Source organism: Tupaia chinensis, unplaced genomic scaffold (genome assembly GCF_000334495.1).
Source record: "Tupaia chinensis unplaced genomic scaffold, TupChi_1.0 Scaffold000415_1, whole genome shotgun sequence".
NCBI classification, from domain to species: Eukaryota; Metazoa; Chordata; class Mammalia; order Scandentia; family Tupaiidae; genus Tupaia; species Tupaia belangeri.
The window spans coordinates 3,239,407-3,260,167 of NW_006159920.1; the positions used below are offsets into that span (position 1 = coordinate 3,239,407).

Here is a 20,761-nt window from a genome sequence, read left to right on the forward strand (position 1 = left end):
AAAGAGAGAGACAGAAAGCGAGAAATCACTCCCCAGGGGGGATGGTCACGCCGCAATCCCTTCTCCTCCATTCTCCTCTCGGGATCTTGGGCACGCACACACACGTGCCCGGTGTGTTTTAAGCCACCGGGTCTAGAACATGAACCGCGGTTGACTACGTGGGAGTCCAGCGACATAGCCATTACGCTAACTGCTGGTTCCCAAAAAATCGTGCACTCGCCGAGAGAGACAGAGAGACATGGACTCGATGCCGCAATTCTCCAGCCTCCATAGGTTTTTGCCATGGTGGTGGCACCCGCCAGGGCCTGGTATTCATTCTTATGCTGAAGTGCAGCAAACTGGTCTGAGCCCAGAAGCACCACCTACCCATGTCTGGGGCAGAATAGTTTCTGCAAGCCAAATACCTCCAGAGAAGGAGGGAGCAGTGAGGGGAGGCTGAGAGGGGTTGGGGGCCTCATTAGGCAAGAAGCATGCGGGATGCAGAGTTGGGCTGGCAGCTGAAGGCCGACCTGGGAGGAGATGACACAGAGAAGCAGGGACTCAAAGGAGAGAGAGAGAGGCCAAGTTACACCAGTCAGCAGAAGGAAAATGGAGATCAGGTCTCCCTTAACTGACATACTTCCTTCCTGCAGAGAAATCAGCCTGTACATGCAGGATCCCGGGGAACTGGTGACGGCAGCTCAGGTAGGGAATGGGGGTGGGGGTCTGCAATGAAGACCAGTGATCTGTGAATAGAACACAGATGATGCAGCACTGGCTTGATCTGCACAGAGCCCCAGAGTCAGTGTGTGTGTGTGTGGGGAGGGCAGGAGTGTACTAGGTGGGGGAGTGGTGGGAGGGAGGTCTGTCTACAGAGGCAGCTGCCCAAAGCTGGGATGAATTTGCTAAGGCCAAAGTCAGGACAAACATGAGACATTGTACCAAAGGTAAATAATTACTAAACCCTGCAAATAAAAGAGGACTGTGAAGAGGATGCTATTTCGTGATGCTGTTAGTCCTCACACGAAGCTAAGCCAGGAAAATCTGAACTTTTAGACAGAAAGAGCCTTGCATCTTCAAGGTGGATACCACTGGTCCTCAATCAGGAAGCAGACTTTGTCAGTTATCATTTTATTTCATTACTTTTATTTTTTGTTAGAGTGCATGTGTTCACCTGAGAGACAGAGAGAAAGTGAGAAACCACCCCTCCCCCCATGGGGGAGTCCCATGCGGCAATCCCTTCTCCACCAGTCTCCTCTTGGAATTTTGGGCATGCATGCACATGGACCTGGGGTGAATTTCAAGTCATGGTGCTGGGGTTCGAACCATGTAGTTGGCCATGTGGGTCCCGTCACCTTAACCTCCAGGCCACCCGCTGGCCCATCAAGTATTATTCAAAGGGGCAGTGAAAACAATTGTTTTTAAGACAGAAAATATGTTGCTCTCATAAATACCCCAAATAACTGTCAAGGAAATCCATGCCCACATGCACACACGCACTATGGAGAGCCCCTTGCAGAGTGTGTATGTGACCACCTGAGTCAGGGTTAAGTGATTCCTGTTATGTCTGTGTCTGGCCCCCAGACACAGGAGCCCAATAAATGTGTATTTACACGTATGCTTCCTTCTTTCATGCCCAGTCACCTGGGAGGAAGGTCTGGGGCCGCTGGAAAGGAGTGGATACTCAGGGGAAAAGAGAAAGACTGAACTGGCAGGGGTCTAAGTTGGGAAGTTAGAGATTGCACAGAACAAGGGCTCTTGACACCCTGATGGCATGCCTCCTGGAGTTGAGTAGTGACGCCATAGTCAACATGGCCAGAGCCGTGAGGCAGTCTGAGGTTCTGTGTGGCTCCATCCTCCTCTCAGCAGATCCATCAACAGGAAGGACCAAGGTGAGAAGGGAGGAGGCCAATCCGGGAAAGAAGGGCTGTTCCTGGGGGGCCAGAGAACAGTACAGTGGACACAAGGCCCTGCAAGGCCGACCTTTGGGGGAGGGTGCAGAATTCACAGTGGAAGGCCTCTCTGAGCGAGCCTGGCCCACGTTTACTCATGATTCAGGGCTCGCTGAAGCCAGGCGTGGACTGTTGTGTCAAGATCCCCTACTGCTGGGAACCAGCAGTTAGCGTAATGGCTATGTTGCTAGACTCCCACGTAGTTGACCGAGGTTCGCATCCCGGACCCGGTGGCTTAAAACCCACGCTGAGCGCATGTGCATGCGTGCCCAAGATCCCGAGAAGAGAATGGAGGAGAAGGGACTGCGGCGTGGCCATCCCCCTCTGGGGGGTGATTTCTCACTTTCTGTCTCTCTGTCTCTATCTTTCTGGCGAGCGCACACACCCTATAGTGAAAAGCCTCTCAAAAAAAAAAAAAAAAAGATCCCCTACTGTTCGTCTCTCTCACTCATTAAACATATTTTGAAAACTTGAATAATGGGCACTGTTCCTGCAGGCCAATTCCTCCACCAAAGGCCACCAAGGTGGGCTCCCAAGTACTACGGCTTAGGCTACACCGGCCCCATCCAAGCTACTAGGAGAATCCAAATCCAGGATGCCCTTACAACGAAGGTCAAGATGGCCAGAGTCGGGGAGGAACACGAGACATGACCAGACAGATAAGACACGTCACAGGGGTGCCTGGCCTGGCTGCACTGCTGGGCTCAGCCCCGGGAGTGAGCCTTGCTGGGATGCAGTGCACATAATTAGTGGGAAGGGCGCTGGAAGGAGGCACAGCTCAGCAACTGTGCAAAGGGCCGAGGCAAATGGTTGGATGGGGACATCGCTCACCAAGTCTGACTCCTGCACATGGAGCATGCACCATGTCCTACATCTGGGGTGCACAGCCAGACCCTGCACAGAGCCCTCCCCCACCCCCCATGCCATTCTAGAGCCCCTGGAGCCTGGCTTGAGCATGCATTCCTCTCTGAAGATTTAATTTTCTTTAAAGGCAGAGCAGGGATGGAACGGAGAGAAAAGAAGACAGAAACAGTTGGAGAAAGATAAATATGCCAGTGGGCTTCAGGAAAACACACCAGAACTGAAACTAATGCTTGGTCACCCTGTGCTTCAGCATCCCTGTTCCCCGGGTCATTTCGCTATATTTCCTCTCATCTAGTCATTCTTAACAGGATATTTTGTGGCCCAATTTTCTTGTGCTGCTTCCAACTGACTGGTGGGGCTGGTTCTGTGGGCCACCCCTATGTGGACGTGCCACCAGAGCGAGGTCTCCCCCTCCCAGAAAAGGATGAGAAAGTGAACACCAGGATCCATCCACCAGACTACACCACCAGAAAATAAGCGACACCACCGGATAAATGGTTCAATTTTATTTCAAAATTGTACAAAATGGCCATAAGTGGCTATAAAAAACGTTGTCTTCAGAACATGTGGAGATTCGGAAAGAACAACAAAACGGGTATCATTCACAGTGCAATGGAGAAGTTTTCTCTGAGGCAGAAATTACAACTCTTCCTTCTTCTTCGCTAACCTCTCATGGTCTCCCTCCCGGAGGGTTCGAATAAAATTGGTAAATCCCAATTCCTGTAGGGAAGAGGGAGGAGAGAAAAAAAGACTTTAATCTCTCATTGGATGTACACCCTCTCCCTCTGCTCCCCGTTGCCAACCCTGCAGGAGGTCACTCCTGGACACAGAATGGGTCTGCCTGCCTTCCCAGGCCAGCCCTGAGAAGCAGGAGAGGAAAGCCCCACTCCGGAGTCCACCCTGGCTCTGGGGACAGGACAGTCATAACCCCTTAGGACTCTTCTCCTGTGGTGTCAGACTCTGCCTGGTCTTGGGCCCATGTCTGCTCCACAGAGGGTCACAGCTGACTTTGGGGGGTTCTGGAGGGCTCCCTCTACAGCCCCTCTCGGTGGCTGTTTCTCTGCCATCAGCAGGAGTGTGGGCGAGGCCTTTCCCAGCTCACCGTCCGATCACTGTCGTACTTCTCTGCAAACTTCCCGTAGTGGTAGTAGTGGAAAGTGGGGTAGGCCTTGACAGCCTCCTGCTGACACAGGTCCTGGTTCTTGTCTTTGACGCAGTCAACGGCAGCGCAGGCAATCTAGGGGCAGGGTGGGGGCGTCAGCACGGAGGCCTCCAGTCTGAGGCCAGACCCCTCGACACACCGACAGCAGCCTGGCCACGTCACGGCTCCCTTTCAGTCTTCTCCCCAGTAGCAGGGATGAGCTGAGCCAGAGCATCTCCAGTTCCAAGCCTCTTTGACACAATGGTGCATGTTTTCAATCTCCAAGGCAGACGGGGAAGGCTAGGTGAGGGGACTCGGCTTGGAGTGCATTCACACCGCCCTTTAAAGTCACATGTAATGACCACAAAGGAAATGCTGACTTGAAAGCTCTGTTAAAAAACGTGTCTTCTGTGATGCTTGCTGTGAGGGGCACTGTGGGATTCATTTATCAACTCACATATTCCTGAACATCTGCTTAGGGCGAGAGGCAGTGCTGTACCAAGGTTAAGAACGAGAGCTTTGAAGTAAAGTTTCCCAAGTGTAAATTACAGCTCACCTGCACATTAAGACTTAAGGGGTGACTCTGTAGCGTTCATTTAGGGAGCCAGATCCCACATGGCTAACTGTGGTTTGAATCCCAGTCCAGGTGGCTTAGAAAACACATCAGGTGCCTGTGCATGTGTGCCCCAAATCCTGACAGGTTGGAGGGATGGAGGAGAAGGGATTGCAGGGTGCTTCCTCTCTCTCTCTCTGGTGAGCACACGTGTCCTTTGGTAATTCAAGAAAAAAAAAAAAAAAGAGAAGGAGAAATAACCTAGCCTCTCGGTGCCTCAATTCCGTCAGCTGTCAAGTGAGGGTAACAGCCATATCCAGGTTATCAGGACAGTAGGAAGACTGAGGAGGAGAATTCGGCGAGGCCAGTCAGCTCAGAGGGGGCCCTACACGGTTAGTAAATGTCAGCTGCCATTATGGCCACTCCTCTTGTCCCCACACACCAGCTCTGTCCTGGCTAGGAGCTCAGTGACGGGTGGCTGGATAGACAACACCGGCAGTGTGAGGGGGTATGATGGAGGCAGTCCAGGTGCCCAGAGACCCCAGGTGAATGGAGCAAAGGCGCTATCTGTGCATGGTTCTCCATGTGCCCATGCCTGAGGACGAGGAGGAGAAGGTCGGGGGCGCGTTCCAGAGACTGAGAGGGAGCTCAGTGCGCCTGAAGCAATCTGATGTTTTGGTCAGAAAGGTTTTGGAATTGGCCACTAATTTCCTCTTGCCAAGCTAACAAATTCCGCATGCTTGGTAGCTTTTCCTTATTCTCTACTGTTCTTTTAAAATAAGAGGTATGTGGCAGAAATGGGGAAGTTTTTTCCTGTTGAGGGTCACGAACCAGGGAAGGAGGCGAAGGAGCCAATTAACAACGCACAATGCAACCATATGCGGACAGGCTGACAGACAAGGAAGGGCAGATTCGGATGAAGGGGAAGTCCACTCCTCACCATTAAAGCCCTGCTTCGTGAGGCTCCTGTTCCAAATGCTAGGGGTACCAAGGTGACCTTGCAAAGTCCAGCCATCAAGTAGCTGCACAGAACAAATGAGATCATTTCAGAGCCCAATGAGTGCTCTGGAGAAATTTAAAGACGGTGACTCACTGCGATTCACACAGAGCTTTGGCTGCTGGCTGCCTCCATTTGGAGAGGCCCCCTTTCCAGGCAGGCGAGTCCGGATGGCCAGCAACGGCCACTTTTACTGGCCACTTATCTCGTGCTCAGGCGAACAGGCTACTGACCTGGGAGCTTTGGGCTGACAGCCAGAGTGAAGAACGAGGCTGGCCCTCTCTCCAGCCCCCAGCTGGCTGGGCCACACTTGACTCCCCGCCCTCACACTTCCCTCCTGCCTCTTCAGCAACTTAGTGTTCTAAATAGTAAGATTTTTCAGAGCGGAGTTTGCAAACTCGCTGTACGCAATCCATAGCTGGCTCTCAGTCCTGTTCTATTTGGCCCACATAGAATTAAAAAAAAAAAAAAAAAGAATTAGCTGCCAACATAGAAAGAGCCAGGAGATTTCATATAAAAACGCAGCTTTCCAGCTTGTCTTTAAAAGTCAAAAGAGTCGATGGCACTTGGCCTGCATTCCCACAGGCCACACGGGCTGGAGCAGAGACAGCTGTCTCCTTCAAGCAGGCTGGGTGTGCCCTTCACGTGTCCCATCCACTCACCCTGCAGGCCTCTGAGCGCCCGGCTCACCCACTAACGCACTTTCTGAATTATTTAGACACGTGAGGCTGATGCTGCTCAGGCCGTCCACGGGGTCCTGAATCTTAGGACAGGTGCTGTGGGCCCTGGCCTGGGGGATGTGACATCTCTGCCTTCCTCCGTGCAGCCAGCAGCTGAGTGCCCTCTGCAGCCGGCCGGGAGCCGGGGCCAGGGCTGGGGCCAAGGGTCAGGGCCGCTCTCTTCAGCTACGTTGTGAGAGTGTTTGATGAGCACCACTCAGGGCTGCTGCTCTCCTCGAATCTGCTTTAAATTATGAATTTAATTTGTATACATGCCCTGAAGCTGTTAGAAATGTATTGTATGGTTTTATAAATCTACTAAATTAAAAATGTGTACTTCTTCTGAATCACCTAAACTGGCTGCCAGCCGCATACATGGAATCAGCTTCAGGCTGCAAAGGCAAATCCAATCTCACTTTCTACAAGAGAGGGGGAGGTGAGTGTAGCCCTTCCCCAAGGAAGCAGCTCAGGCCGCTTCTTGCTAAAGAAGGCAGCAAGCAAACTCCTTCCCAGGCACCCCAAGTTTGACTGTCTAAACACTGGCCTCCTTACACCCTGAGATGTGTGCTGATCACGGTGGCACGTATGAACACCTATGGCTTCTAGATCTGTCCTATGGTGGTTGGTACGAATTCCTGCCAGTGCCCTGCCATGTCCCCTCAGGCCAGCACTTGCTACGGCACCTGCAACTCCCAGCCCCAGGGAGCTACATGAGGCCAACCACAGAGGGGGCCAGGTCACGGACCATGACTTCCTGGCCCTTCAGGTGGGACAGCTCCAAGCACATTTCCTAGTGAGGTCTTCTCTGTCTGTGGGACAGGGCCTCGGTGGCTCAGTCATCTGCCCATAAGGCCCCTGGGCTGCTTGGGTTTCTTTCCTTTCCTGTCTCATTTCCTTGATCCCTCCCTGCAGTTTCCTGAGACCACCTTCCAAGTAAGTTCATGTACCTGAGTGTCCGCGTGGGGTCTGCTTTGAAAGCACTCAAACCCTGACAATGCCTGTTGATTTGACTTGGCCCCTTTCCAGCTGAGGAGCTTGGGGCTGCCTCTCTAAGATTCAATCTCGGGTCCTATCAAATGAAGACCTAATGGTACCTTGCTGATAGAGCGATTGTGAGAAAATGTCACAGTGCTTTTAGTGGAAGAAGAGCACTCAGTAAACAGCAAGTATGGTATTATTCCTTTGCTCAGTCAACCCCTAGCAGACTAAGGTGGCAAGACTATGGGGAATGCAAAGGCAAATGCAGTCCCTGCCCTTGGGGAGCTTTTGTTCCTGATGGGCAGTAGCTGGACTTGTAACAGGAGGATGGAGAAGTATGACCAAAAGACGGTAGTGATGTGGGCCACCACAGAGGAGGGCCCCCATCCTCCACTGCCTCTGCTGGCTCAGTGACCCCCCCTCCCCCCCGAGGGACGACCTTCATGCCACTGTCCCGCCCCACCCAGGCTGGGCACTCCTTGATATACGGTGACAGGAGTACCCGTCCTGGCCAGCCAGCAGTCCCCTGCCCTCTCTGCCAGTCCTTCGCCATGAGTCCTTGTCCTCTGTGCCCCTTCAATGACTCCACCTGCTCTAACACTAACAGGCTGCAGTCCTTTCTCCACCAGTGTGTCAACTGATAAAGTCCCCAAGTAAGCTCTTGGGAGGGGATGGGGGCTCCCCAGCTAAAATATGAGCTGCCTCACATGGCTTTATTGATTCAGTAAAATAAATCTCTGCAGGAGCTAATATTGACTTTGGCTATGAAAATGGAAGTGAACAACCAACTGCATATTGATTGGGGAAGAAACAGGGACCAGCTTCTGGGTGGTAAAAAACAATTCTGGCTGAGAGGTGGCAGTGTGGAGTGTCGGGAAAAGTGGGAAGTCAGGAGACCCAGTTCTGACTGTCAAGGACCCACTGGGCATGCCTGAGCAGGGCGACACAGCTCTGCTCGGGGCCTTGATAGAGGGTGGACAGGTCAACAGCACCCACACACCAGCCAACTCTTAAAAAACACACATTTCCAGAACCAACTCCCAAAGACCCTGACAGTGGTTTGATGGCACTCAGTAGCCCCATGCCTGGGGCACAGAGCGGCCGCCCTTAACTTCAGTCCCCCAGGCCAGATGGCTTTCTCCCTGCTCTGAGTGCACCTTCCAGCAACTCCAAGCAGGCCAGCTGCCTTAGACAGAGAGGTCAAGAAAAGTGGGTTGGTTCTGTAGTGCAGAGGTAATGTGCTGCTTATGGGAAGCCAGATCCCACGTGGCGACTGTGGTTCGAATCCCCAGCCTGGTCAGCCTGAAACATGCTGGGCACGTGCGTAAGTGCCCAAGATCTACCAGGAGAGAGAAATGAAGGAAAGGAATCGCAGCGTGACCAGACCCTAAGGAGGGTGCTCATCTCTCTCTGTCTCATGCTCATGTGCACGTGCACGCTCTGTCGTGAGTACAGAAAAAAGAAAAAAAGGAATGTGTCCCTTGGGTGCCCAGGATCCTAAGGAGCTGGAAGGTCAGGGAAGGGGGACGGCAGCATGATGGGACCCGTGAGGGGTACTTTCTCTCTCTCTTGCTCTCACATATGCATGCATACGTGCCCTTTCTATCTAAAAAGAAAGGGGAAAAACACCCGAAAATGAGTCATGGTGATACTTGGCCTGGAAGACAGAAGCTGGAAGGAGGGAGAGCAGAAGCGAACGAGACAGAGGGAATGAACCCAGGAAAGGCAGCAACATTACCAGCCCGAGTTAAGAGCTGAGCAAAGGCGTGTCAGAGTCTAAGGGGAGGGGCTTCCAGAGAAGAGGAAGCAGCCCCTCTGGGCATCAGTGCAGGGGGAACGAGGATGAGGAAAGGCTGGCTCTTGGCTGCCTATCGCGGGCCTGTCCTCGTATGGGTCACGTCATAGGACAGACTGGCCCCAGATGATCGCAGTAGTGTTCCTGTGGGCAGGAGGAGACATGTCAATGTGGGCCCTCCCCAGTGGCCCTGACATCTCACTGACACCATGTGCCCCCGCTCGGCTGGTAAGACCAAGTGCAGAGTCTGAGTGTCAGAGATGCCGCAGGATCCCTTACGGACCTCCTGGAGTGTGCGGAGACCTGAGCAGCAGTGGGGCAGGGAAGCTACAAACATTCCGGCCATTTTTTGTCTGTCCAGCGCATCCAGGGTTCTGGATGAGGGATGATGGGCTGAGTCAGCATGGAGTGACTGCGACTCCAGTACTGGGGATAGGCAGCCCAGGTTGTGTCCCTGGGTCCCCTGTAGGGGACCAAGTGCCCTGTGGTGTGCACAGGGCCAGAAGGGCACATGGGTGGGGTGTGGGATGGTGAGGGAGATAGGTACCAGCTGTCCCTGTCTGCCATCCTTCTCTCAATGCAGGGCAAGTGGCAGGCAGAGGGGAAAAAGTGCTTCTCTCTTTATATTCCCTCTTGGCAGGGATAAGGAGTGCTTGAGGAGCAGCCAGGGACTGTGGGGGAGGACAGGACTCCCTAAGGGATGGCCCCCTCTAGGGAAGGGCCCCCAGGTCCGGGTCTAACTACCCATACCTGTGCCCATCTCTGCCTGGCTTCCTCTGACTGAAAACAATCCTCACTGTCCCATCTCTGCCACTTACTCAGGGTCTTCATGGTGATCCTCTGTCTCTGCCTCCCTCTGGCTGGTGGGTACCCTCAGGCCTGACCTCATTTTGGCCTTGATCAAAGCCTGTGAGCCCTGTTCCCAACCAGCTCTAAGACATGAATCTCTCCCTGCTCATAAGTGCTGCTTCACCGACCCCATCTGTCCTTCCGGGCCTCGACTAAGCCCCCTGTTTCTGCCTGCTTGGTCTGTCTATTGTCTAGGTCTCTCTGCTCAGCTTGTGCCTGGCCCCAGTTCTTTCCAGCCTGCCCTGGCTCAGCCTGAGGATTCCAGGAGAATAAGGCACTGCAGAGACCCACATGTGGGTGTGGGTCCACAGGGGACTGTGTGACCCAGAAGGGGCCCATGGGGTGAGAGGTTCCTATGACTGAGTCCCAGGCTGGGAGAGATAGGAAGGCACCTTGATGTCCCTGAGTTCAGGGCTTTGCCCTGCCTCTCAGCCTTCTCCAGCTCTGGCCGTGCCTGGGGGCTGGCCTCAAGGCCCTCTGCTGTGGAGTGTGTTCATTTTATGCTCCATCAGTCAGCAGCCACGGGGGCTGTTCACTTAGGTAGGATGAGGCTCCACCCACACAGCTCTGCTCTCCGTCCCATGGTCTCCCCTCGCTGGCTTTTGTTGGATTTTATTTGTATCTTTAATTATATAAGCAATGCCTGACTACAGCCCTACCCTAATAAACAACTGAGGACCCCTTTCCATCCCCCTCCTCCAAGTCAGTGCTGCGAGGGGCCAGTGTGATCCTTTTAGCTGGCTTTGCAGCATGGCTCCCCCACTCCACCTTGCCTTACACAGAGAATGTCCCGGTTCCCAAGGAATTCCCTGCTCAGAGGGCTCAATGGAATTGGGCCTCTGTAGGGAAGGAGACCTGAGTGGGAGGGAGGAAGGAGTAGGACTCAATGGGGGGCCAAGTCGGAGGCAGGACAAGGGATGAGAAGGGGGATGCTTACCTTCCGGTCATCTTTGAAGGTGTCAGCAGTGGCAGTAAAGAACGGAATGACCTTCTTACAGTGTGGGCACCCTGTGTGAGGGGGAGAGAAAGCTGCAGAGCTGGGGCACTTCCTAGAACCTACAGAGACCTTTCTTGGAGCCCCCCGCCCCAACCCACCTACCCACAGCCCCTCAAACCACGCCTGCGTCTGACTGTCACATCAGTTTGCATGAGCCCCCGCCCTGACCCTCTCGTGCTACACCCAGCCTTAGAGGCCAGGGGGGGGGCAGGTCACTGTGGACTTGTCCAGTGGGCTGCTTCCACAGAGCCTGCCCTCTGCACCAGGAAGAGCCTGCTCAAGGGCTCAGGAATCCAGGCTTAGAAATGGAGGGTGTTGCCAAAGATTCGTCCAGCTTGCTCTCATCTCTTGCCCCAGTGATGATGGCAGATCTCTCCACTCCGGGACTGAGAGGAGGTGGCTCTCGGAAGGGGGAGGGCAGGGCAACCATTGTGGCCAAGCCCTCGCTCCGCAGGTGCTGGTGAACAGAGCCGCCATGAGCATGGAACGGCATTGAGATGCTCCATGACCACGGCAACGAATCCTGACCGTGGCTCGGCGGGAAGAGGCCGCATGCCCTGTGGGGAGGCCTGGCTGCCGCACACCCTTCCCGACCAATAGCCTCACCCTTGGGAAAGCAGACGGGGATGGCACGGCGGGGAGCAGAAATGGCTTTGCTCATCTGCTTGCTTTTATTTTGAAATAAGGTAATAATGACTGGCATTTCAAAGGGTTCTGTGAAACCAAATTAAGGCTAAGCTACAAGTTTAATCTGAATTTAGCACTTGAGCCGATCCCCAGACGGGTGGGACCACCCATATGGCCTGGCTGGCGGAGGCCAGCTGGCCCGAACAGTGTGGGGGGTGATAGCGAAGGGGTTTAGGGGGATTTTCCCAACATCTGAAGTAGAAGGGGGGGCGTAGGGACCTGGGCCAGCTCTGAGTTATATCGGAACTAACAGAGTCGGAGTGCCTGGCGCAGCCCCGCTCACGGCAGACACAGGTGGGCGTCTATTACCTGCCTAAAACCACATCGATAAGTAACACGCCACTAATTTGACCTCACGGAGGGGAAAATAGCTCGAATTCATGAACTTGTCATTCTATAAAGGATGTTACGTACTTTTCTGAACACTTGACGACCACATCTACTGGTTAACTAGCTACACTAGCGACGCACCCTGCGGGCAGTGCAGGTCCCGTGACTGACACAAGCCCACCCACAGTATTAGGCAGGTTGAAAACCCAGCCCCCTCCTCAAAATCTGGTGTCACTATTCATTTTTCCTTCTTATCATCTTTCCTTATTGAGAGTAAAGGTAACTATTAGCCCAGCGCAGATTCCTGTCACCACCAATTTAAGATACCTAGGCCTTAGCTTAATGGCCTTTTCTTCTGCTGCATCTAATTTCCCCATTAAGCAAAAGAGAGAGCACGGCAGAGGAATGCCTGGAGAGGGGGGTGTTCTAGAAAGAGCATGGAGGAGTTCCCAGGGGTGTCAGGGCTACGAGTGGCATGATTTTTATTTATTTATTTTTAATTTGGACTTTTTTTTTTTAAAGGCACCACCTCTATGTAGCAGGAAACCAAAGATGCCTCCCAGACGGGGGAGAAAAGCACAAAGACTGAGGAGAGAATGGAAAAATTCCAATTCTACAGACTCAGCCAAGCTGGCCTAAGAAGGGCAGCCACCATGACCGGATCATTCAGGACAAAGGAAACAACAGAACGGCAGGAGGAAGCTCTGCATAGAAACTGGGGGGGCGGGGAGCGAGCAGTGATGGGAGAAGCAGGGATGTAGGGCAGGTTTTTTGGTTTTTTATTTCCTTCATACTTTTATCAGGCGTTGGACTTTACTGTTTGATCGTTTCTACACTGCTGGATTCTGTATGAAAGAACAGGCCCTGCCTCCATGGCGCAGTCAGTAGCACACAGGACTGAGCCGGAAGCCACATGCTGACCACGATTCGAGTCTGCCAGGCTGGCTCGATAACACGCCAGCGCGTGTACCGGGACCTTGGCAGGCTCGAGGACTGGAGGAAGGGCACTGTGTGACCGAGCCCTCTACAACGTACTTTTCTCTCTCACGCTCCCTTCCTCCCTTTCTCTTCCCCTCTCATATGCATGCACACACTCTATCGTGAATTTAAAAAAATAAAATTAAAAAATGAAGACAGATTTCTTTGTCCTTGGATAGTCTCTCCCCGTTCTTCGACCTGCTGATAAAGACGTAGCTTACTAGGAATTCCGGGTAAGGTTCAGAAAAATGCTGTAAGAGAGACGGGGAAACGCTAAGGACCCAGACTTTGGCCAGAATTTGAGTCACCTGGCACCACTGCCCTGGAAGGACTGCGTTAAGAATTCCGTCAGCGAGGACTGTGAGCCCCTCGAGGCCCAGCAGGGACCAGTGTGCACCCTCGCATCCCAGGATCAGGACGCTGCTCAGCATAGAGCTGTTATCTACCTGAGGAAGGAAGGAAGACCAGTCACCAGCCGCCAAGCAGAGTAGAAGTCGCTGTCCTGGATCCGTGGGGGGTTAGGAATGTGTCTGTCCAGGGCCCAGTGGGGGCCTTGTGTCTACCACAAGGGTCCTTGAGTCAGTAAGGAGCTGGAGACAGGCAGAGGGAACATCAGGGCTATGGTCCAGAGGAAAGGGGGAAAGAGAGATGCATTGCTGGTGGAAAGTATTTAGCCTGGACTTTGCAAAGTCTACCCAGTGGCTGGTCAAGAACCCCTGTTCTGTAGCCAGGTTCTCACTTGCTGCTGAGAAAATTCTTCCTCACTGAACTGTGCCTCGAATAGGGTGGGGACAAGCCAGGGTGCAGGAAGGGCCTGTTACTAGCATGCTCCATGGCTTATGCAAGCTACAAATCTCCTGGGCCAGGCCTTCTCCTCTACTCTGCTCAGAAGGAAGATGGCAACTTCTCGAAACCCACTCTGGCTTCTAGGCATAGTCTAAGGACAGCTGAGGACTGAGAATGACTCAGAACAGGCCAAGACAGAGGGGCGAGGAGAAGGGCATGAGGCCTGAGGCTGTGGGCGGCCCAGCCAGGAGGTGACTTCCCTCCCAGACAGCGAGAACGTCAGGGAACCAAGAGGACACATTTCAGATTCCTGACACTTGGAAAGTGGGGGCAGGCGGGGAGCAAACAGGAGGACTGGCTACAACCGAGTGGGTTTACGACTAGATTGAGCTGCCTGGCTTCTCTGAAGACTCGGCTTTTATTATCCTCACTCCATTAAGTTGCGCTATAACCCGGGGGAGAGAGAGAAGGGCAACAGAAGAGTAGGGAATTCGAGGAACCTTTCCTTTTAAGTGTCAATTAACAACTTCGAAATGGGAATACACAAACCCGAGGTCACAACACCAACGTTAGCAGACGTTTCACTTCCTCAACTTAAGCTTTGATTAAACGAGAATCACATGGGAGCTTGGGGGTGGACATGCTTGTGTCTACACACGGAGCTCCCTGGGAAGGTCAGGGAAAAGGGGTCCCAAGGCTCTGAAGGAGAAGTCAAGGGCTGGAGGGAGAGGAGGCAGCTCAGCAGTGGAAGAAGTGTCTGGGTAGGGACAGGAAATAAGAAGGGCCCAGGGCCAAGAGGAGACTGGTGGGTACCATGAGCAGAGAAGTAGGAGGCTTCGGGACTGACCTGTCAGGGGGCTTCCCCAAAATGAGGGAGAGAACCAGACAGGGCTGGCAAAGGGGGCCTAGATTTTTAAGAACCTTTCAGCCTTAAAATGAAATCAGGGAGCCTATCCCAGGGACCTGGGACAGAGACTTCTACCCTGTTGAGGTGCTAATGACTGACCTTCCTTCCTTCATCAGATAACGGTTCTGTGCTGAGCAGAGAGCTGATCCTGGAGTGACCAGTGCTGCCTTGGTCCCCGGAGCAGGTGCGGGGATCATGTTGGTTCGGTCAGGTCAACCCTTCTTCCCTTGGCCTTTGGGGAACACCCATGCTACTTACAGGGGGCGTAGAACATGACCAAGGTGTGCTTCTTCTTCTTCAGGGTCTCCCGGAAGTTGTCTCCCACCAAGTGCAACACGCTGGTCTGCTGCTCTTCCCAAGTGGGCTCGGGGGGCGGGGGAGCCTCGGGGCTGCAGGAGTGGGGGAGGGGGAACAGTGAGGATGGGCAGGCATCCACGCTCCTACACCAACCACTGCAGAACACGCATGAAAGAATCACTTCGCAGGCCTCCTAACATTTCATCCTAAAAACCTCCGTGTAAACACAGAACATTTCCACGTCATCAGCACAGATACTCTGACTTGTCAGAGAGCCACTTTGTGGGGATGTGGAAGCCATGTCCCCAATTAAAGGCAGGGCAGCTGCCTGTGTGTGGGCCATCACTTCCTTGCCAAGGGTGCAGAACCTCTTCTTACTCCCCAGCCTCTCCTTCCTGCCTCCTCTGGCCCCCAAATAACCATCTATTATCTCTTGCTCCCAAGCCTTTGTTCTGACGGTAGGGTCATGGGCCGAGGAGTGAGGCAGGCCTGGGTTCAGATCCAAATTACTGACCAGCTCTGTGGCCTTAGGGAAGTTACTACATCCCTCTGAGCCTCCATCTTCTTTCCTGTTAAATGAGATCTCCTTCTGAGATCTTTGACTTACCATACACTTTATGAAATGACAGGTGTTGAGTACATGCTCATAATTTTTCCACCTCTTCCCATCACTGGTTCCTTTCACTCTGCCTCACACAAGTAATGAATCTCCAGGTTTTTTTATTTTTTAAAGAATTATTTTATTTAACTTTATTTGTTATTATTATTTTTTAATTTGACCAGAGAAAGACAGAGAGAGGGGAAAAGTGAGAAAGCAAGCTGCCAGGTCCGGGACTCAAACTACAGTCCCATGTGGGAGTCCAGCACCTTTAATCATGTCGGCCAGCCCCTCTCCAGGGTCTTTTGTTTGTTTGTTTGTTTGTTTGTTTGTTTTTTTGAGAGAATTTTGCTATAGGGTGCATATGCTCGCCAGAAAGACAGAGAGATAGAAAGCGAGAAATCACCCCCGAGGGGAGATAGCCACGCTGCAATCCCTTCTCCTCCATTCTCCTCTTGGGATCTTGGGCACACACACACACACATGCCTGGCATGAGTTGAAACCACCAGGTTCAGGCTTGAACTGTGGTCAACTACCTGGGAGTCCAGCAACATAGCCATTACTCCAACTGCTGGTCCCTCTCTAGGGTCTTTTAAAAGCCTTTGGTGCTCCTGTCCCACCTCTGCAATCCAATGTCTCTCCTTCCCTCCTCTGAGAAGGGTCTCTGGGGAATAGACTGCCCCTCTGCAGCCACATCCTCCCTCTGCACCCTCACCCTGGCCCCTTCACCAACTGGCTTCTGACCACCAGCCCTGGAACCCAGCTGAGCCACCCCAACACTGACCTCTTGTAAGCTCACTACTGAGTGCATGCAGAATCCCACTTCCCCCACTCTCTGATAGCCCCTTTCTTCTAACTCTGCCATTCTCAATAGATCTCGTCCCTTGCAATGGACTCCAGGATTCTATAGCTGGAATCTCTCATCCAAGTCCGCTCTTTCCAGACATTTTCCAGGTATTTCCATGCGGAGTCCTACTGTTATTTCTCTTGGAAGGCTGCTTGACTGTGTCCTGACCACACTTTCAGCTACTCAAGCATGGCTGGCAGCTTCCTCCATTTTTCCAGGGCTCCTGTGTGACGGGCCAAGCTAGGACCCTCACAGGAGTGGGGGATGCTAAGAACTGCAGGCCCCAAACTCACTGGGCCAGTAGGGAGTCTCTGAGTTAGTAATTACAAAGCCACTCGGGTGCTCTGGACCTGCAGGCTGTCTAGGATGAACTGTGTCTCTTCCAGGTTCGTATGTTGAAGTCCACGTGCTAACGTTACCCCCAGTATCTTAGACTGAGACTGTATCTGAAGATGGAGCCTTCATGGGGATAATTAAGTTAAGATGAGGTCATTACGGAGGGCCCTAACCCAGTAGAAATCATGTACTTTGTATATTTTTTATTGCTAGAGGAAGCATGCGCTTGCCAGAATGGGGCAGGGGTGTGGTCATGCCGCAATCCCTTTTCCTCCATTTCTCCATCCTTTTGGGATTCTGGACAAGCAGGCACACAGCAAGACACATTTTTCAAGCTGCAGGGGCTGGGATTTGAACCATGGTTGGCTATGTGGGACCTGGTTTTCTATGCAGTGTTTAACTGCTGTGCTATGAGGCCAGCCCTGACTGGTGTCCTCTCTAAGAGGAAATCACGTCGTGGCCATACGCAGGAAAGGCCGTGTGAAGATACGGGCACAACACGGCGGAAGAGAGGCCGCAGAAGAAACAGCCTTGCCAACGTTCTGATCTGGGCTTCTGGCCTCCAGAATCGTAAGAAAATAAACTTCTGTCGTCCAGCCACCCAGTCTATAGTCCTTTGTGATGGAAATCCTAGCAAACTAGCACACAGGCTGAGGGGGCTCTGAAATCGTGACCCTCCGCCCCACAGCACTGCAGCCTGCACCGCGGACACTGCCGGAGGCCCCCTCATGCACCAGCTGACCTGGCACGACAGAGGTCCAGCCTGATGTGGAGAGCTGTGTGTTTCCTTCACTTGTTCAAAGGGGAAGGAATCAAATGAAGATGAGGAAACCAGGGCTAAGGAGATGGAGGTGGAGAAAGGAAGCACGTAGGTCAGGAGACCAGACGAAGCTGCCCCGAAGGCTGCCTGCTGCCTGCTGGATTACGGCACTTGCTCAGCATCGAAGCGGTGGCCACAGAACTGAGGACGCCAAACCTGTCCTGCCTCCTATGGGCCTGAGTCAAGGACAGCAGGCCATCCCGCTTACTCCTCTCCTCACAGTAGCCTCTGGTAGCTGGTAGCTATTAGGATATGCTATCAAGATCATAAAACTTACTTTTTCATCCACTCAATAAACTTCTTCTTTGTCCTGAGCACGGGCACTGCATATTTTTCTCCGTTCTTAAAATACTTCAATGTAGGGAACTCTGAGATGTGGAATCTCTCTGCCAGGGCCTTGTTGACGGTGGCATCGACAGCTGCAAGGACACCAGAGCTCTGGGATGGGGGAAAGGCCAACCATGCATTACAGCCTCAGACGCGGTGCTGGACGAACAGAGGAGCCCAGACGCTGGCCCCCAAACCCATCCTGGACCTGCTGGCCTTTATCTGGCACGGCTGGCCCCCTGGGCTCACATATCCCAGGGGACAACCAGACACAGGCAGGCCCATCGTTTCTCATTTACGGGCTGAGATGAGGCTGCCTCACCAGCCACATGGGGGAACACTGGGGCCTATTCCCAATAGCCAGGGGCCCAGAGAAGCGAGGGAGTGGACAGAGGTCACTGGGATAGGGATGGGCATTGGTCTGTCCCCAGTAGGGGCCCCACCTGTCTGACACGTCTACTCAGGGACAGAGAAGTATCACAGGCCAGCAGGGGCCGGAGGGCTGCGGCAGGCCTGCAGGGAAATGCTGTAATGATCTTACATGTCAGACAGCTTTCAAAGAGAATAGGGAGGGAACGAGGAAACTTACATCTGCTTCTCCGTGGAGGACTTCCGCTGCATTCTCAAACTCCGGCTTCATTTTCTTGCAGTGTCCACACCCTGTGGGGAGAGAGCAAGAGAAACCATTCCCGTGGCGTGAACGCTCTGGTGATGGTCCCTACACCACTTCAGCAAGACAGCAGGACCACTCCCAGGCACCGGGGGTGGCCAGAAAAGAGAAGCGGACCGCCAGTTCAAAGAAAAAGTTCTTTTGCCTAGTTCACTGGGGGGTGAGATGGGGTGGAGGGGAAACCAACATGAAATAACTACTTGATGATACTGGGACCACGTAGCCTGTGTGTACCAGGCCTGGTTTTAGTGCTTTAAATCCTTACAACAGCACTAGAAGGCAGAAGCTGACATCATCTCCACTTGACAGACAAGAAAACTGAGGCCCTACGAGGGTGAGTGTCTGCCCCTGGCTATATACACAGGTAGAGGGGCTGAAAACCTATGCACTCCGGATGGAGGCCGTGGCTGGCTGGAGGTCCCTACTACCATCAACACCTTTCCCAGGAGAAAGGGGGTCTGGGAACCACACGATGAAATTCACAGAAGCTAAAGTATTAAAAAACAAAAACAAAAAACAACTAAGTTCCGGTTGTCCCCATATGAGATGGGGCATGACATGGAAAGCAGGGAGATCTAACTTGCTGTTCCCAAACTAATGGCATTTTCTGGGGATGAAGAAATGCTCGGGGCCTGACGGTGGTGCAGCAGTGAAGCACGGAGCTCTTTGAGACAGACCCAGGCTTCTGTCCCGAGACCACCCCGAGTGTACCAGGCGTGTGTGTGACCATCATCCAGGGCTGGCCAGGGGCTATGGCATCGAGACCCTGGTGGAGCGCTGTCTCTGTCTCTCCTTCTCTTTCTGGCTCTTGTTAATTGAAGAAATACATAATGGCTGTCGAAAAAGTCAGGACACATTTTTGCATAGGAAGACAGAAAAACACTGGGACCAGCATAGATGGCGTGGTATACTCCCACAAGGGCAATTGCGGTTCGAGTCCTGGATCTGGTGGCTTGCTTTCCCACTTTTGCTCTTCTCTCTCTCTCTCTGTGTTTTCTTTGGTCGAATTAAAATAAATAAATGAAAAAAGAAAGTTGAATAAATAATTCCAAATAGAAAAATACGTCATGACTTTTCTGGCAACCTAATTAATTAAAAGAAAAGACTGCTTTGTGCTTTCTTTACAACCACATAAATGCAGTAAAATGTCATGAATAATAAAATCTGATACAGTTAAAAAAAAAAAGCACTTTTATAAATGATGTCAGGGCATTTGAAAATTGGTTTTGTTTAAATGGTAAGGGGATTTTCTGGCTTCCGATGCTGGAGGGGCTGCGAGGCAAGATCCAGGTCAGCTCCAGTTGGAGGCTGCTCTGAAGGCAAGCCTGCTGTGTGGGGACAGGGTAGGACTCAGTCTCCTTGGGGGTGCAGCCATGGGGGCTTAAGGGTACCACGACTCTACTGCTGATTGTGGAAAGAAAGGCAGATGGGAAGCCACACCCCAGCCTAATCAAAGGAGACTCCCTCCTAACTCCCAGAAGCCATCTGAGCCACGGAATCAGTTCCCCCGACACCATCTGAGCACTTGCTGGGATGAATGCTCCTGTCTTGTCTAAGGCTAATGCTGCAGAGCTCAGCTCCAGGTGGCACTGAGACCCGAACACGTCTCGTTCCTAACCTCTCCATCCCATTCTTGGCTGTACCCACCTGTCTCAATTCACCCTCACACCTCCCAGGGACAAGGAGTCCCATGGTGGCTATTCCCCACTTACTGACCACAGAACATTTAACTGACCGTCAGAGTGGGCATGCTCTCCTCTGGACAAAGCACTGCAGACATGACTCTACCACAGAAACGGACCCTGATGGAATCCAGTCCTGGAGGTGACCCCAGTTCTCAGCTGCACCAACATGGTAGTTTTTCCCAAATGTGTAGGAGGAAGAAAGACACCTCTCACCCTCAATGAGGAGGCTCCACGGTGCCCAGTGGGCAGGACAGGGAGAGACCGCTGAGCATACCTGCTGCTGCTATGTGGGAAGCCCTCACACCCACTGGGTGAGAACATAGAAGAAGAGCAGAAAAGGTTTCAGCCCTGTAGTCTTCCTGCCTGAAGACAGAGAGGACTGTGGTCTTTGGGCCAAAGGGGAAGAGAGTACACGGATGATGCCTTCAAGAGATGAACCAGTGCAGGAGCGCTCCTGCCCGCTTGCCCCAGGGAGCTGGTGGCTCCTTCCTTCTACCCCTGCCACGCCCTGCACACGCATGCACATTCGTCATGCTGGGCTCTAAGTACCAGACTGCGACTCCTTAAAGTTGGGGCCTGGGAATTTTTTCACCTTGTACCTCCACCTGAAGCAAAAGGGATCCACCATTTAATAGGTATACAATCAATATTTACCCACCAGCAGGGGA

The 20,761-nt window shown here is 52.7% G+C and overlaps 1 protein-coding gene across 1 annotated transcript in view; it reads right to left on the reverse strand.

Moving 5' to 3' along the window:
• Window positions 1-3,286: 3,286 nt before the first annotated feature.
• The window catches only part of PDIA5 (protein disulfide isomerase family A member 5), a gene marked incomplete at its 5' end in the record, with an annotated part of 73,377 nt that continues 55,902 nt past the window's right edge, over window positions 3,287-20,761 (reverse strand). The window contains 6 exon segments of the mRNA XM_014590180.1: window positions 3,287-3,515; window positions 3,898-4,032; window positions 10,765-10,835; window positions 14,771-14,901; window positions 17,689-17,849; window positions 18,328-18,398. Coding sequence (XP_014445666.1) covers window positions 3,435-3,515; window positions 3,898-4,032; window positions 10,765-10,835; window positions 14,771-14,901; window positions 17,689-17,849; window positions 18,328-18,398 — 650 coding nt within the window.